The sequence below is a fragment of the Tinamus guttatus genome, unplaced genomic scaffold, assembly GCF_059628265.1.
Source record: "Tinamus guttatus ecotype Peru unplaced genomic scaffold, ASM5962826v1 Tinamus_guttatus_pri_ptg000115l, whole genome shotgun sequence".
Taxonomy (NCBI): Eukaryota; Metazoa; Chordata; class Aves; order Tinamiformes; family Tinamidae; genus Tinamus; species Tinamus guttatus.
The window spans coordinates 11,642,817-11,659,186 of NW_028288649.1; the positions used below are offsets into that span (position 1 = coordinate 11,642,817).

Below are 16,370 nucleotides of genomic sequence, written 5' to 3' on the forward strand. Positions count from 1 at the left end.
CCTTCTGCTTGAGCATTGCCACAAGCTCCCTGCTCATCCATGCAGGTCTCCTGCCCCCTCTGCCTAGGAGAGACCCCTAAAGGGTCCTTGCTCTGGTGTAAATGAAACATATGACTTCTGGCCTGCTGGCCCATTCAGAAATGGACCTAGAGATGTGGGCTCTGTTCTGGTCTGCAGACTCCCAGGCTGACACTTAAAGCATTTACCAAGGAAGCGGGATACATATCCTAGGACCTGCTCCTCTCATGCCCCAGGGAATTCATCTTCGCTCTGTCAGGAGCCTTACCTGAGGGTACAGATCTTCCCAGTGCATAAGATAGGCAGGTTTCTCCATCTACCTGCCAGAGCAAGGCGCCTTCATCACCAGGCATACTTACCACGGCCTCTGGGCAGACTCGGTGCAGATTCGCAGCAGAGTGCAATAGGGCAGCAGTCCAAAGCAGGCAGTAATTAGATAGCGAGCAAACACCTAGAGCAAAACCCATGAAAATGGCCCAGAGAGCACACACTGTCATCAGCAGAAAAGAGCTTGACACACAGCCGTCTGTGTCTTCAAATACTCACAAGTACTTGAGTGAAAAGTCTGTGCTTTCCCTACAGCTTTGGGGTCTGCTCCATGAACAAGGATACGGAGCCTCAGGTTCTCTCATGTCCCTCAGGGGCCCCTTCATCCTCCTGGAGGGAGAGGGCACCACAGCCAGGTCCCCTATGGTCAGGTGCCCCTGACTGGCCCTCACAGCAATTTCCTCGGAAATTTTTGAAAACAAAAACCTTCGTCCTTAGACAGGGGTATCCCTCTCCGTAACTGTCATCAGTGGGTAGTAGTTGCTTCATTTTATATAGCAAAAATGGCTCTTCTTTAGTTTCTTTCTACAGTGTAGCCTTTGGGCAACCTCGCCCCTTCTCAAATCCAACTGGCAAATATATCCAAATGATAGTATTAACATGCTGCTTAAGGCAAATCAGAACAGGTGAGGAAACAGTCACAGCAAGAGGCAACAGCAACACTTCTCCCACCCACCAAAGCACAACTAGCTCTTTGATTTGGCAAAGAGGCTTATTTAAGACATGATCCTCCACGTCTCCTTCTACAGCAGTAGCTTTCACTTTCTTCTTCTTCTTCTTCTTCTTCTTTTTTTTTTTTTTTTTCCCTTGGGAACAAGCTGCGGATCTTTACGGTGACGGTTCAGACCTAAAAGGGAGTTAAAATTGCTCTGTTGTTTTCTGCTCCATGGGCTGGCAGCTTTTGAAAGGTGTCATATGACTGCTGCTGGCCACGGCTATTTGTTGGAGCAAATATTTAAAAGAAAAGGAGCTCAAATAGCTCTCAATTAAAGGGGGTTGCATTGTGTGGGTGAGGGTGCGCCCGTCCAGGCGCCCAAGCCAACAGGTAAAGGCCAGAGCTGTAATGAACATTGAAACCCTGCACAGCTCAGCATCTGAAACCACCTTCAGCTTCTGGCCTTATTCTCAATACAGACAAAAAGAGAGAGGGAGGATTTCAGCGGGCCTGAGGCCAAACCCAGTCCCCAAGAGCTTCTGTAAGAAAGGATTGGGAGCAAAGAGTGGGAAAGATCAAGTAGCAGCTGGAGGCAAGAATTTACCAAGGAGGGGAAGAGAGAGGAGCTTTCCTAATTCAGCAAAAAGCAATCGAAAATATGGAATGAAAAGTGCGCACGTGAATATGCAAATCTGGTGGAGCTAATTCGATCTGTCTTTGTAAATAACCCCCCAAATTATCATTTTAACTTCCTCATCATTCCACAGCTCTTGATAGTGCCAGGTAACTCTATTGCTTTTTATAAGAGATTTCATTGAAGCTCTGAGCCACAAAGGTATTGAGATGCTGCTGAAGCAAGTGGAATTAGACACCTCAATACTATTTTTTGCCAGGATGGACTTTTGCCCACGATGGAATTCTGTAGCTACATCACGAGAGATGCAGACTGGCACAGCTGTGTGCTAGACAGCTATAAGAGTACCTGTTTTAGGTTACAACAAAGTTGTAACCTAAACCATGTACTACTACTAACCATGTAGTTAAGTGGCATGCAAGAACCACCAACACAGCTAAAATCCCATGAGACTTGTTTATTAGGTTTTTAAGTTCTCTTTACGTCCCAGGCACAGTTGATAGTGCGTGTCTTCAGTAACCGTCTTGCAGGCAGTTGTGCAATAACGTGTAAGTTTATTTAAGTGATGTTCAAACGCTCACATGTCGCTTTCTGTTGAACTGTTTGAACCTGTTTGAAACTCTTGGCACTGTCTACTATAATTTGATTTTTTAGGTGATTTTTGCATCTAATTCTGGTGTCAGACAAGAGCAAATCAGATGTTTCAGTTCAGGTACTTCCTCATGAGCTTTACTTTAGTCCTGTATCTTGATTTATTGTCTTGAAAGTATTGATGGTTCATGTTTATTTTCATGAACATAAAAGTATCCCTTTTGAATGGCAAGGTCAGTCCTTCAGGACTCTCTGCGATCGCAACCAATTATTAGTAATTTGAGAGAAGGGCCTTAGTGAAAAGGACCATAGGAATACCTTCAGACTTCATGGAAATCTTTTGCAGGGAACAATCCAGCAAATTTCTGTTCCAGGACACACACAGACATACACATAAATAATAATAATAAAGAGAAAACCAATAAATACAGCTAGAGAAGTATTATATGATAAAGGAGGTTACTCATTACAAAGGTTACTGTATGGTACATTATCATAGTAGATAAACAAAAACACATGAGCTAAGGAAAAATGACTGCAACAATAAAAGCTAATATTACTAAGTGGTGCAAGAGATCATGTAAAATGTGACTTCAGCCTTCCAAAGCTTATGTGATTTGAATCATGGTCAATAGTATTTGTTATTCTAATAGGATTCATCACTGTCTCGCCATTTTCCATTTCAGCTGCAATTCAGCAGATGTCAATTCTTACCTGTGATAACTAAAGTATTACCTGGGGGCATTTTCATGTACGAAATATCAGTGTGTTGAGAGCTGTGCCAGGAACAAACGATAGCTTCCTGGCCTTGCAGGAGGAATTAAACTATCTTCTAGCGCCCAGTGTAATGACTATTTGTGGATTTATCTCCTCCTAAAGAGAACACCAGGATAAAACACTGTCCTTGTGTAGTCTGTACTTGTACCTATTTCATAAATTTTACTTCCCTAGCCACTTTAGGGTCAAGCTATAATATTTGCATGTCAAAAAAGAACCCTTAAACCAGAAATGCAAAAAAAAAATTGATTCTTTGGGTTTTATTTTTTTGCTCCTCCTCCTTCTCCTTGCAGAGCTCTGCACTTCTAGGAAGCAATATTGGAAGGATTCTTTTTTGTGTTATAGGTAAGCCAACAGTGATTTTGGAAACACGTGTGACTGAAAGCACACGTCAGGATTAACACAACCAAGGGCGTGCGAACCGCGAGGCTCCTGTGTTTCTCAGACAGTGGTTATTTCCAGAACCCCGAGGAAAGCCAAGATGAAAGCTCATGTTCGTAACACCCAGTAGGAACATTCCCAGAAGCACAGGCACAGATGGATCTCTGGCATCTTCTTCCCTTGACCTTGCACTGCTGCCCACTGTTGTGCTGTGGGGCAGGTCTCATGCGACCGGGAACAGTTCATCTACTCAGATACAGATTGAGGCTAAGCAAAGAAATCAAACTAGAGTGAGAAGCCAACACTGGAAAGTAAAAGATGAACTATTGAAGTACAAGGATGAATAGTACCTCTAGTGAATGAATGTGCATGGGCATGGTTCTTATTTTCAGCAATGCAGAGGTCATGCTTTTTACCCACTTAGTGTTAAGAGGAACTACTACAATAAAAAATAACTTGGCATCATTGGAAAGACCAAAATACATGAGGAGCTGCAAGTAGCAGAAAATTCACTCATCAAGTCTACTTCCAGGGTCTGCAAATCTCTGTATATTTTAAAACATCTGATAGTCTGATAACTAATGCCCTGAAAACAGAATTGTAATATCATTTTTATTCCTATGAAACATGACATTTAACTCTGATGAGGATAGTTCACCAGAACTACATTTGTTCATGTAAAATAAGGCCTTACAGCTATTACAGAAAGCTGCTTGTGGTACCTAAACACTTATTATCTGTTTTTATATTGCTCTATCCAGATAAAGTGGGTAGTAAATCAAAATCTTAAGCTGCAAATGCTAATCAATATGCTTTAGTTGAAAGAAACATCTAAATATTGTTTCTCTGTGTTCTTTGGGAATTTCGGATGCATTATTAAGACCAAAACAGATGCACAGAATCCAGTTCATTTCTAATCTGGCAGATCTGAGCAATGAGCAACTCTTCACTTTATTCTGAAATGAAAATCCCAGCCAGCAGGTCCCCCATCTTATTTACAATAAATTAGAGATGAGGGGGAAAGATTTGTTTTTCTTAATGATGCAATCATATGAACCTAAGTATTACTCTAGACTCAACCCTCCCTCACTAATCTTTTGAAAAAAAAGTCTTAGAAAATATCATGTTTGGATTTTCTCTCTTTTATTATGTCAGGCAGGATCCCTAAAGATGAGTTTCCAGTTTGCACCTACATTTCCAACTAAGTATTGGATGTTTGAATTATTCTAATCTTAATGAACTAAAATAAAAATGGGCTCTAAAGTGAAGCATCCAGATGCACTGTTCAGGCCAAGGTTGTGAGTCTTCACATTTTAACCCTTACAAGACGTTAAGATCCTCTCTCAAATGGCTAGGTGACATTTAGTTCATCTTGCTAAGAGATGCAGGAATTGACATTTCAAATATAAAATTATCATTATTGTATTGAAGACGGAACTTAAAAAAAATCAGTGAAGACCGTAAGTAGCCCTTTCTCCCTTTTCACAGTTCAGCTTAAGACATATTCTGACAAAACATCTTACGCTAAGAGTCTTATTAAACAGCTGCAGTTAGAGGCATTCAAGACACTTATTCCAGAGTTTCCAATTTAGGATCTTTTTCTGCAGGTGCTATTGCAGGTTTCTTGTCCCTATAATCTTTGTTGAGTACCGAACTGCCCAGCCTACAATAGTAGGGAATGATTCACCAGATGGCTACCCAGGGATTTATTTTTAGCCCAGGCAAGAGCAGGAACAGACAGGCATATAGTTTGCAAGTGTATTTGAAAAGTTCACTCTGTTTACTAAATAATTATATTTTTCCCACAAACCATTCTTTTTTAAGGTGCATTCTCTTTTTAAGGTTCCTTGGTAGTAATTTGGGATAATATTAAAAGAATTTCATTTCAATTAGCTGAAAACTCTTCGATTAATTTTGTGAACACTGTACTGTTTCTTTTTAAAAACAAACAGCAACTCCTTTCTCAGAAAGGCACCCCACTTCCTAGCCCTCCTTTCTTACACATGGTACTTATGACGGAGATGAGAAAAATACCTGCATCAGGACTCTGACAGTCCTTGAATAATTCAAGGTACAGAAATGCACTGTTGTCATATCTGAACAAGTGTTCTCCAGTATGAAAGATGAACCTTTCTTTACTTAAAGGATGCAAAAAATAAGACACGCTGTAAAAAGTGTATTTTTGTGTACCAGCTTAATTCATCCACATGCACACAGATCACTTCAAGCTGTGTCTGATGCTCAAATTAAGAGGAGTGTCTCTGCGATCCGAGCTGGGGGTGGCCAAGCGGACGCCTCTCTTCTCGCTGCCTGGCGCAGAGCAGCACTAACCTAAAGATCCTGCTGCACGGCGCGTGCACGGAGGCTGCAAAGTGAGACCCGCCACTTAGCCGCTTTCTCATGGATCTAGTTTTTCAGTAGCTGCTATCAAATTCATTGAAGCAAGGATTTGACTGAGCAGGAAGATAGAATTACTTCTCCTTCCCACAGCTCAAGGTCAGGATAAAGATGGAGGATGGCTCCTATCAAGACATTTAAAAAATGTATTTATTGATTTCAGGCTCTGGCCAAATTTCCAAGCTCCAAGTCCCATATTCTGAATTTTAATGTATGGCTAACACTTAACCCGCGCACTAACCAGTACTGTTATGGAATCTTAATGGCAACCACGTGAACCACCACCGTAACGTGGAGAGATCTTGCGTGCAGGTAGAGGCTTTCAGCCGATGAACCCAAGGAGCAGGTACATGTTCACTGCAGAAATGGCAGCTCGGAGGAACAGCAAAGAGGAAGGATTACTTTTTTTCCCAACAGCATGAGGATTAAGAGTTCAAAAAGGGCATGTGTGAGTTTTATAAAACACTAAGGTCTCTGGATAGTTAAGATCTGACTGAAGTAAAGAACACGCTTTGCCAGGAGTAACATGTGCACAGTAGTTGCTTACATGTTTTTCTGCTTTGGAGAAAGAAAATAAAAAGTAATCAGGCCTTAAGATACAGAAATACTTTTTTTTTTTTTTGTCACTTCCTCCCTGCCCCCCCGACTCCTGTAAGAGAGAACCTGGGCTCCAAAGGCATCATTAGAGCTCTGGTAGCAAAGCCACCTCTTTCTGCCTCCTTTTTTTTTTTTCTCCCTGGGCTAGCTATTGCTGAAGTAAGGTTCTTCTCTGCCCATCTGTCTATTGCAAGCTTTTAACTTCTTGCTCTTCTCCCTCACATCCCTTCATGACTGAGTTTCTTCCCTTTACTACTTCTCCCCGGAAGGAACTCAGATCCCTCTGGACTGAGGAGGTTCCCTATAGCAAGAGTGTCTGCGAGGAGGCCAGGACGGGACAGCTTAGGACAGTGCCCTCCCTCCCCTTTGCCCTGCCTTAGTCAGGCTTAAGCAAGCGCCTGTCAGGAGCATAAAGGGGCAGTCCGAAAGCAATCAGGGCTCTGTGGTTTTACTTAAATGAAACACAAAAGCATATGCCTGTACATTGGGTGGAAAACATCTTTTATGGATATGGATTTTTTGATGATAACAGTTCCTTTGTCCTTTGGTTTTACAGCCTGAGGAAGTACCCAAGGGAAGGATTGTTAAGTACCTAATCCAGCCAGGCTGTCTTAGCACATAGGAGTTTTCAAAGTTCATTATATACTGCTAGACACTGTGATCCACGGGGCAATTGCCCTATAGCCATTACTGTTTTAATATTTTATTTTTCAATGACTGTCAGTGATGATCCATTAATATTTTCTCCTGGGATGTACTTCTCGCGTCTTTTGTCCTTTCAGGCCACTTAATTCGGGAACGACCATAGCTCATGAGTTACAAATAGACAAAAGCACTGCCCAATACTTGACTGTTAGTCAATAACTTCCAGTCCTGGCTACTATGCAGTGTTGTCTTCCCCCTTCCCAACCATTTTAACAATATACAGTGTGAATACATTATACAATAAATAAACATTATCAGGAAATGCATAATAGCTAAATATTTTGCTCTGTAAGGCACGTCACCAGTACAAATCTGGTTTATAGTTTACATTGTGTCCCAAAATCCAGGAGTTGCTACAAGGAGCACCTGGCTGCCCCAGTTAAAGCATACTGGGTTGCTACAAAAAGAAATCTTGGGAGTCTTGAACCTCCCTTCACAATCCTTGCACACAACAAACATGTGCCCTTCCAGGGGTGCCAAAGTGTCTCTCCACATTTAAAACACAACTCTGTTCATCCTCATCAGGGCAAGTTTTTGCTCTCTCATTTTATCACTGCCTTTCTTCGGCTGAGCTTCACTTTAGCAGTACCACCAATTAGGAAAGAATCATGTGTTCCTTGGGTAAATAAGCAGAATTGTTAGATAGCAACCAGCCTCTCCGTAACAGAACTACAGGACATTAACCTCTGAAACACCTACTTATAATTACACAGTAAAAAGAAGGGGAAAAAATACAGTTTCGCCTTTTGCATATTTAAATGCAATGCGATGCATGGGAGAACCCACATACCTGTCCCTTACAATACCTCTCTTATGACTCCCTGAATGCAGCAGCATTCATTTACCAGTGCGCTGCTAACAGCAGGACAGGCACACAATTGTTGCAGAGCTAAGGCACCACTGGAGGTTCTTGGCCTTGAAATCAGATAAGAGCACTTCATCCCCCCTTCCTTCAGGAGGCAGTGTCCGAGAGCAGCAAACAAACTGTCCCCACGGCGGGAGCGTGGAGAGACACTGCGAACAGCTCGGCGCAGCAGCCAGGCTGCTCGTGGGGATGGCTGGGGAAGGCACAGGGGTCTCTGTCAGCTCCGGGGGCCACCTCCGCGTCCGCTCACCACAGCACAGCCGGGAGGCTGCTATCGTAATCACCATTAAGACAACTGCATCATCCCACGGTTCTCGGGCTCGGCCCGGGCATTGCTCGTGCAGCGCCGCGCATGACGTCCTCGTCTCCCCGCAGGCCTCGTCCCGCAGCTCGCTGTCGACCACGCTGCTCTGCCGGGGCCGCCTCGACGCCTCTGCTCGTCACGCGAGGCCAGGCCGCGCGCGCGACGCGCTGCAGGCCCCGCTGGGGCGGAGCGCGCGGGGGGCCGGCCCCGCTCGCCTTATTCGCCCCCCGTGGCGGCGGCAGCTCCGCTGCCCTCGAAGACCTCGGGGCCGTCGGCGAGCAGCGAGGTGCGCACCTTGCGCCGCTCCTTGAAGCGGCCCGAGTGGGAGACGCGCAGCGGGCGGCGGGCACCCTTGGGCTCGGCGGGCGGCGGGCCCTCGCGGGCGGCGGGCGGCTCGGCGGGCGGCTCGGCAGGCGGCGGCGGCGGCGGCGACGGCTCCGGCGCTTTCTTCTTGCCGCTCAGCGCCTTCCACCAGGACGCCGCGGCGGGGCCGCCCTTCACGGCCGCGCCGCTCTCCGCCATCTCGGCGTGCGTCTCTCCTACGCGGGAGCGCCGGGGCTGCCACTGCAAAGTTGTGGTGAAAGGAAAAAAAAAAAAAAAAAGGAAAAATTAGCTCAAACCTCTAGAGGCAGCAGGTGAATCTGCAGCATCTTCTCCCGCCCCTCATCCTGCCCCTGCCGCAGCCCAGCGCCGGGAGATCCAGGAGCCCCACTGAGCCTCCCCGATGGAGCGTTCACTGCGGCGGCGGGGGACGCGAGACACTGACCTCCAGGCGCCCGCCCGTCCACCGGGACCAGGACGGCGCTCGCTCCTCCTGCTCCTTCTGCCCCGGACGAGCACCTCCCTGAGCGCGAACCCCGGCCGCTCTGCGGCGCGGCGGCAGGTGGCGACCGGCCCCGCGGCTGCCCCGCGCCCCATTGGCCCGCGCGCGGCCCGCCCCGCGCCCCATTGGCCCGCGCGGCAGGTGTGGGCGGGGCGCTGGCCGTTGGCCGTTGGCGGTGACCGTTGGCCGTTAGCCAAGCCCCCGGCCGGGCGGCCCCGCGAGCACCGGGCTGGTACGCAGGTCCCGTCCCCTGCCCTGGCAAACGTGCCCAAATCTTAGTCCTCCAGCGAGATCCGCGGGAGCTCCGGGGGTGCCACATACAGATCTGGCTACCACACAGGTTTCACATAACAAAGAAGAAATAAGCTGCAAATTAAGCCAACTCTATCCAGCCGCACTGGTGCAAAACACTATTTGGCATTCATTGGCAAATATGTCACTGACAGTATAGATGAAAAGTATCCCAGAAAAAAGACAGGAAGGAGGAGAAAGGCTTATAGGTTAGTTCAGGTAGGGCAACACCCTAAGTTTATAGCAAAATACAGGGCTACAAACAGTAGATGTAGTGTTGTGATTGTACATTGCTGCAACAAGAACAGATACCAAGTCATTTAATACATATTTTCTTTGTGCACATGAAAGATATTTTGTAGCTTTGAACAAAATTTATTGTCTTTAACTGCAAATAGTTTAAAAACAAACATAGCTGACTTGCTAAGAAAAAGTACAATCTGATATTTATAGTGGAACTGTCTTGGAACTGGGACTTTGAATTGTTGTCTGATGGTGGACATGTGGACATAGAAATGTCTCTGCCTTTCTTATTCATCCAGAAAGGAGAAATAAGAGTTGCTTATACAAGTCTTAACTTTGGGTTAAAAATAGTGATTTCTTCCATTGGAGCAATATGTCATGAAGAAATCCTTTGGTTTCTAACACCTCGCTGATCAGCAACAATTTATTTTTTCAAGATCTATTGGAAGAACTTGTGAAAGAAGTGGGTATTCCGACTTCATCTTCTTTTGTTGATCAAGCTCTACTGTTTGTGGCTCCATTGGCTAGCCCATAAAGAGAAGGCATGTGGAACTCAGAGGTTACTGAGTGACAGTAGCCAAGGTGTGTGCTCGTTTTACTCCCTAAAGTGCTCCCTTCAGCTACAAAGGGTTTTGGAAAGGGAAGCGTGCATACAAGTACACAAAAAAATTCATTTTAACAAATATCAGCAACAAAAACTCTCTCCAGTGGAATAAACCAGTAACTTTCAATGAGAAGATATGACCTTTATACTGCATCCTAAAAAGTAAGCAACTAGCATTTCTTGACGCCATAGCAGCAGGGCATTGGATTCTCTTAGGTCAGAGGTAGCAACAAACCACAGGGCCAAGTTTCCCTCAGTGAGCATTAACTACTGCTGTGGTACACACAATTGTATCTACGGAGAAAGAGAACACCACATTTCTCCTGGTCTTCTTGCCTCAGGAAAGTGCCTGTGGGAAGAGGATTTTATAGAGAAATAAGAGTTATTATTATATGTATTTTCTGCAAAACATTATTGCTGAAAGCTTCGTTGACTTTTATAGCTTCCGCTCTGGTTATAGACTTACATAAAACATTTGCCATCATGTTACTTGTTTATATTACTTTCATTGCCACAGACCTCACCTCTCGGTTGAGATAACTAATGCCAGACTTGGATCAAATCAGCACCAAATCAGATCAATCTGTTTCTAAGAACCTTCAATGAAAGAGATTTGTCCTTGCTGACACTTGCCTGGAGGAAGTGTCTGCTAAAAGGAGACACAGCTTGGAAAGTTTTGTGAGAGACAGCGTGTATGTGTGGGAGGGAGTTAACCGTATGTGTGTGTGGCAGGCAGGAGAGCAGCAAACCTTGCTCTGCATTTGGAAGTCACTGCTGCAAATCAGTTGGAACACACTGTTACACAAGATTGTCACAAAGGCGAGTGTTTATATGAAAACAAAAATGAAAATGTATGTTCTGACCCTTTCCTTCTTATTGCAGTAGTGCACTCCTGCAGGAGACATACTATCACAGAACTGATATAAAAAGGAAAATAAGCTACTACCTCTTTCTTTCAATGCCTGGAAGTCAGATACTATTTTTATTTAATAAGCACTTAAATAAGCATTTAATTGCTCCACTTATGACTTTCTTTACAGGAAAAGAAGGACGAAAAATAGTGGCGTTCTTTAGTTCCACCTAGGGTAGATGTGCAGGATATTAGCAGACAGCCCTGTACTCTATAAAATAAAACTCTGTGGTGCCTCTTCCTCTATATTGCAATGTGCTGCTTTGGACTTGGACTGGCCATATAGAGACCAGGTCCTTTCATAATTCTGCAGGCTCTCCAAAATTCAGAAATAAATTGGGGTTTTAGATTTAAATCTAAAAGATATAAATTTAGATTTAGATTCCCAAATCCTAAAGCTTTAGTGTCACTGTCAGGCTAACCTTACTTGGAACAAGTAAACTAACTGCAGTGGGAAAAAAAAGTTTTGTTTGTTGCTTTTCCCACCATTCTTTTTCCAAACTTTGGAGACCCGACAGCATCCAGTCTGAAAATGCACCTGGGAAACTTGACATTACTAAACCATATCCCTTAACTAATTATACTGAGGGGCCCATCCCTACGTACCTTTCCATTCCCAAAGCCTCACAGCAACTTTAACGCTGATACTAACAGCAGCTAAGATCAGTAATAGACAAGTGACCCCTGCTTACACTAAAGGCCACTTGAAGAATCGGTTCCCATCCATATCGGGCTGCCTGCTCTGAAGAAACCAGAAATAACTTCTGAAGCTTGAGATTTGAGGTGCTGCAAGAGCTACTAGCACTGCAATCTGTAAACATTGCTATAATGATGGACTGCAACCCATTAGTAAAATGGAAGAACATTTTCTCTGTCGACAGCAAGCTACCTCTTAAACGCTGTGAAGCTGCCCCATCCTGTAAGAAATGCAGCATTTCACAGAACTGACTCTGTCTGTAAGGCCCAAAAGGGTAGAACCAGGAACAGACTTTGAATGCTACATGGTGAGACTCCCTGGCATGATTTTGACCATTTGTCAATTAACATCCAACATCCAGGCATGATTTGGAGGCTGTAAAAGCAATGGGATATATTCCCTCCAGGCAGATGGGCACAGCTACATCAGTTTGTCTCCTTCCATAGTCCTGAGGCATTACAGCAACAGGTCTTTGTCCCCTCAGGCGCTTTAGCTATCACTGCTGCTTATATTACAGTCTAGGACATGCATCACAACCTCTCAGCCTTAGGGTATGAGAATGGGTTTGCTGGGCTGGAACAGAGATGCATGTCTAGGACATGCATCACAGTTTTTGGATGGAGACTCTCAGGAAAAAAACTTTCTAAAAGGCCACAGGTGACAACAGTGGTGTGTAAACTAGTAGCGTGGCTATGGCCAGTCTGCGCTGCTTGACGTGGTAGAAGTTCCTGGCCCTGCTTTACACCCAGATGTCTTAATTTCCCTAATTCTGCCCCAAGCACTACCCCAAACAATATCCTTACACAAACCATAACATTGGCTCGATGAAGGGAACTAGCCCTGCAGTGGGACATACTGCTTGCATTCGTGCTCATGCTAAGTCGCAGACAACTTCAGCTTTGTGAGTAAATCTGGCTCAGAACACTGCGGATTCTGAAACCTTATCCTCACAATAGCCATGCCTATAATCAAGGCCCAGAGCTTGACTGAAGAGAACTTAAAGCACTAGTGCCTTTCAGCACAGCGTAAGAGTATGAGGTGTCAGCGCTGACCCTGATTCTGCAGGCCCTGCAGCAGCCTACGTTAAAACACAGCTCTGCAAACTTTCAGCTCCCGAGCAGCCAGCAGCCCTTGCCGTGTGCCCAGTGAATTAACCTCCACAGCAGAAGAAAACAGAAGAGTGCAGGCCCCTGGCAGCAACAGTCCTTTTCTGAAGTCTGTATATCCAGCAGCAACCTCAGTTCCTCAGCTCTCTTGGTCTTGAATTCTAAACCTCATCTCTCACCCTCATAATATCTGGAGATAGAACTAAGGGCCCATTCCTACAGCAGAACAGAAAAATAAGGGCGTTTGTGGCTGTTGGCACCAGTATCCTCCAGATCTTGGGGAAAAAAAAAAAAAAAAAAAACTTTATCCAGATAGAAAATCCCTTACCCACACCACACTTAGGTAGAGATGATCATTATTGATATCAGCACACTGCAGTTCTTGTAGCTTCCATAACAACTGAGTGCTTTAGGCTCTAGATTTCCAAAGTCGAAACCAAATTCTTACCTTAATTGTAACTGTGAGACTTACATCTCCAGCTACAACAAAAGGAAAGCTCATAAACCTCTGGCCTTTATTGACTCCGGCTCTATTCCTAATACTGATGGCCTTGCAGAAGTCAGTACATCCAGCAACAATACAAGTTCTTCAAGACTTGGATTCCCCACCTAATCTGCATCATTGCTGTGCTGTAGACGTGGGGCAAGTGCTGACATATGAACACCACATATACACATGTACATATGAACACCAGCATCCTTGCTCATGTTCTTGAGCAGCAGCACGGGATAGCAAGTTGGGATCTTCATGCATGCTGGACCATACTCACGCACTCCCTGTAGCAGGGCTGAAAAAAAGGCATTTTCAAAGACTGGCTTCAGTCCATGGCCAGCTATGCAGGTCTGCAGCAGCCAGCTGTGATCTCTAGATAGGACAGATAGAGCTAATCCTAACCATCATTCCGACCCGCGTCTTAGTGATAAGAAATGTCTCATGCTTTTGAGAAAAGAGGGAATATGATGAGCTCCCCTCTCAGCTCCAGCCTTCTTTCCACATCATCAGGCCCTGCAGAGCCCTGCAATAACGCAACTTCCCAGCTTCCAGTAATCAGGTTGGCTGCTGACGTGTTAGATTTCCAAGCTCTATTGTAAACTGAACCCTGACAGCATCTCTGCTTATAACCAGTTGCTCATCCCTATGGTAATTACAAAGCATTGGCCTCACTTGACTCAAACTTCTTCCTAACTGCAGTTCTTATAACATCCAGCAAAAACAAACAAACAAACCAACCAAACCAAAACAAACAAACAAACAAAAGCCCCAGATCCTTCAGGCTTTGGACTCCCAAATCCTGGTTCTCAGTGTAACATCAGCATAATTGTAATCAAAAGACCATGCCTTACAGTGAAAGAGAATATTAGGTATGGCCTCCTATAAGGCTCACTGACTTCCTGTACCTGCAGGCCCTAGCAACTGAGTTCCTCAGACTTCAGATTTTGGAATCTTAACCATAGTCTTCTCTCAAGGAATTCAATTTAACGAAGGTAAGATGCCTTGACTCCCTCCCTCTTCTTATCTCAATGAGCCCTATAGTCTATTCATTACCTTTAGTTAGCTGTAGGGGATACAGCAATATCATCCTGCTTTGATGATCCAGTTTGAGGGCATTCTTCTCAGTTTGTAGGTGTTTCTGAATTACCTTCTTAGTCAAGATTCTTCAACAATTCCTGTTTATCAGTAGTGGGGTCTGTGAGCAGTAGATCTTTCTCCATTTTCTTCAGACCTCAAGTCTGTACTTGTCAATTAATTAAGAAAGAGGCCAGTCAGGCTTCTACTGTGTGTCCTGTTGTACCGGCTGGGAGAGTCTGACATGCAGGGAAATGCCGTAGCCACTCCATCTGCTCTGCAAATCCTTCTCCATACCTACATTCCCTTTCTCCTCTTCATGCAACGTGACTTTAAGCCTCCTTTTAGGCCAGATGTGTACTACCCAGGCACTCCCAGGGTCTTTCTGGAAGTCTTATTAAGAGCCGAGTTCTGCCCAGTGCTATATTCCTCATCCCTTTTCCCTTCTCCATCCTAAATTTGGCATGATGCACAGCCTGGGTGTTTCCTTGTGCAGCTTGTTTCAGAAGAGACCCTAAGCCTGACCCAGATTCTTTCCCTGGGCCTCATCTGAAGTTCCTCTGCAGATCTGGCTCCATTAATCTCAAGTGATGTGGCAGCTCAGAGCTACTAAGTTTATAGGAAACTGCTCTCTTACCTCTTGCTTAGCACTAAAATGAATGTGGTACCAATTCAAACAATTTTGTGCTCTGTTACACCCATCCTTTAGCTTAAACTGCCACCAGAGAAATCACACAGAGAAGTGGAGTAAAGAGCAAGGTTGTCTCCTCTGCAATCATTTAAAAAATCTTTTTCTTAGTAAACAAGATATATGCACTTACACTTTTTTTCTCTTTTATTTTATTTTTTTTCCTGCAAATTCTCCTCTTTCTCCAGTAGCGTTTGAATCCTTTGTCAAACTGCAAAGATATCTGACAGCAGGAGAGAGGTAATTAAGTTTCACGACAACTGGTGTCTCACAGCAGAGGAGCTTCAAGTCAATGTTGCAACAGAGGAAAGCCTTCAACAGCTCCTTGTTCAGTTTTGTCTACCAGCTGCCTCCTCAGTACACACATTTTGGAGCCAGACACAGCATATGCTGTCTCTTCTCCAGCGTGGTGTTTACAAATTATGCAGCAGGGGGGCTAAGGAATTGGGGTAAGGAGAACTGTGTGCTCCTACTGTGGGCATGAGGGAGACAGCACGGCTAGGACTTGCCACGTGTGGGATACAGTCTTGAGAAAAGCTGACCACACTGTTTTTCATGGAACTTTTTTTTTTTAGAGAGACTTTTACATGATTGTTACCTGCAGTTCAAACTGCCAGCAATAAGCCTCACAGAAACTCTGGGTAAAGAAGAGCCTTCAGCTGTTTTCACGGCACTTACAGAAGTTATTACCTTACAAATCATTATCTTCCGTAATGCTTTACTAAGCATGGCTAAGATGCTTGTGCTTTATGCAAGGAAGTGCTATGACCCCGGCAGCGCTGAGGACCAGCCGTCGCGGGCACAGAGCAGCGGCTGCGTGCCAGGAGACGGGGCTAGCTGGACGGCACGGCGCAGCACGTGCGATGCCTGCAGCGTGGCCCTGCCGAGGCTGCAGCACACCAGGAAAGGCCTCTCAAGTACCTGGTGTGGAGCAAAATTCATGCCTAATAGTCAGCTGCAGCCAAATGGGCTCAAGCACAGTCACGTGCAGAGATTTCACCTGCCTCCAGTGTCATTTCAGGTGAAATGACCTACAAGGGAAGTTATACAAGCTACAGCCCAACCTCCTGGACCACCTTTCAAATGGTTCTTTCTACTCTCTAGCAGTGCCTGGAGAGAGGTAAGACACGATATTCTACTGAATGCTCTGAAGGAAGGAGAGCAAGTGGTATAATGCAGTCAGACACAAC

General features: G+C 45.0%; 1 protein-coding gene across 1 annotated transcript; it reads right to left on the reverse strand.

Annotated features, from left to right (window-relative positions):
• Positions 1-8,467: 8,467 nt before the first annotated feature.
• Positions 8,468-8,847, reverse strand: PRR15 (proline rich 15). The gene has a single exon (XM_088521060.1). It carries the CDS (start codon positions 8,771-8,773, stop codon positions 8,468-8,470), a length of 306 nt encoding a protein of 101 aa, XP_088377186.1. The 5' UTR covers positions 8,774-8,847.
• Between the last annotated feature and the right edge of the window lie 7,523 nt (positions 8,848-16,370).

Excerpts from the sequence above, each read along its gene's own strand:
- PRR15 (XM_088521060.1), bottom strand. The coding sequence starts at position 8,773 with ATGGCGGAGAGCGGCGCGGCCGTGAAGGGCGGCCCCGCCGCGGCGTCC.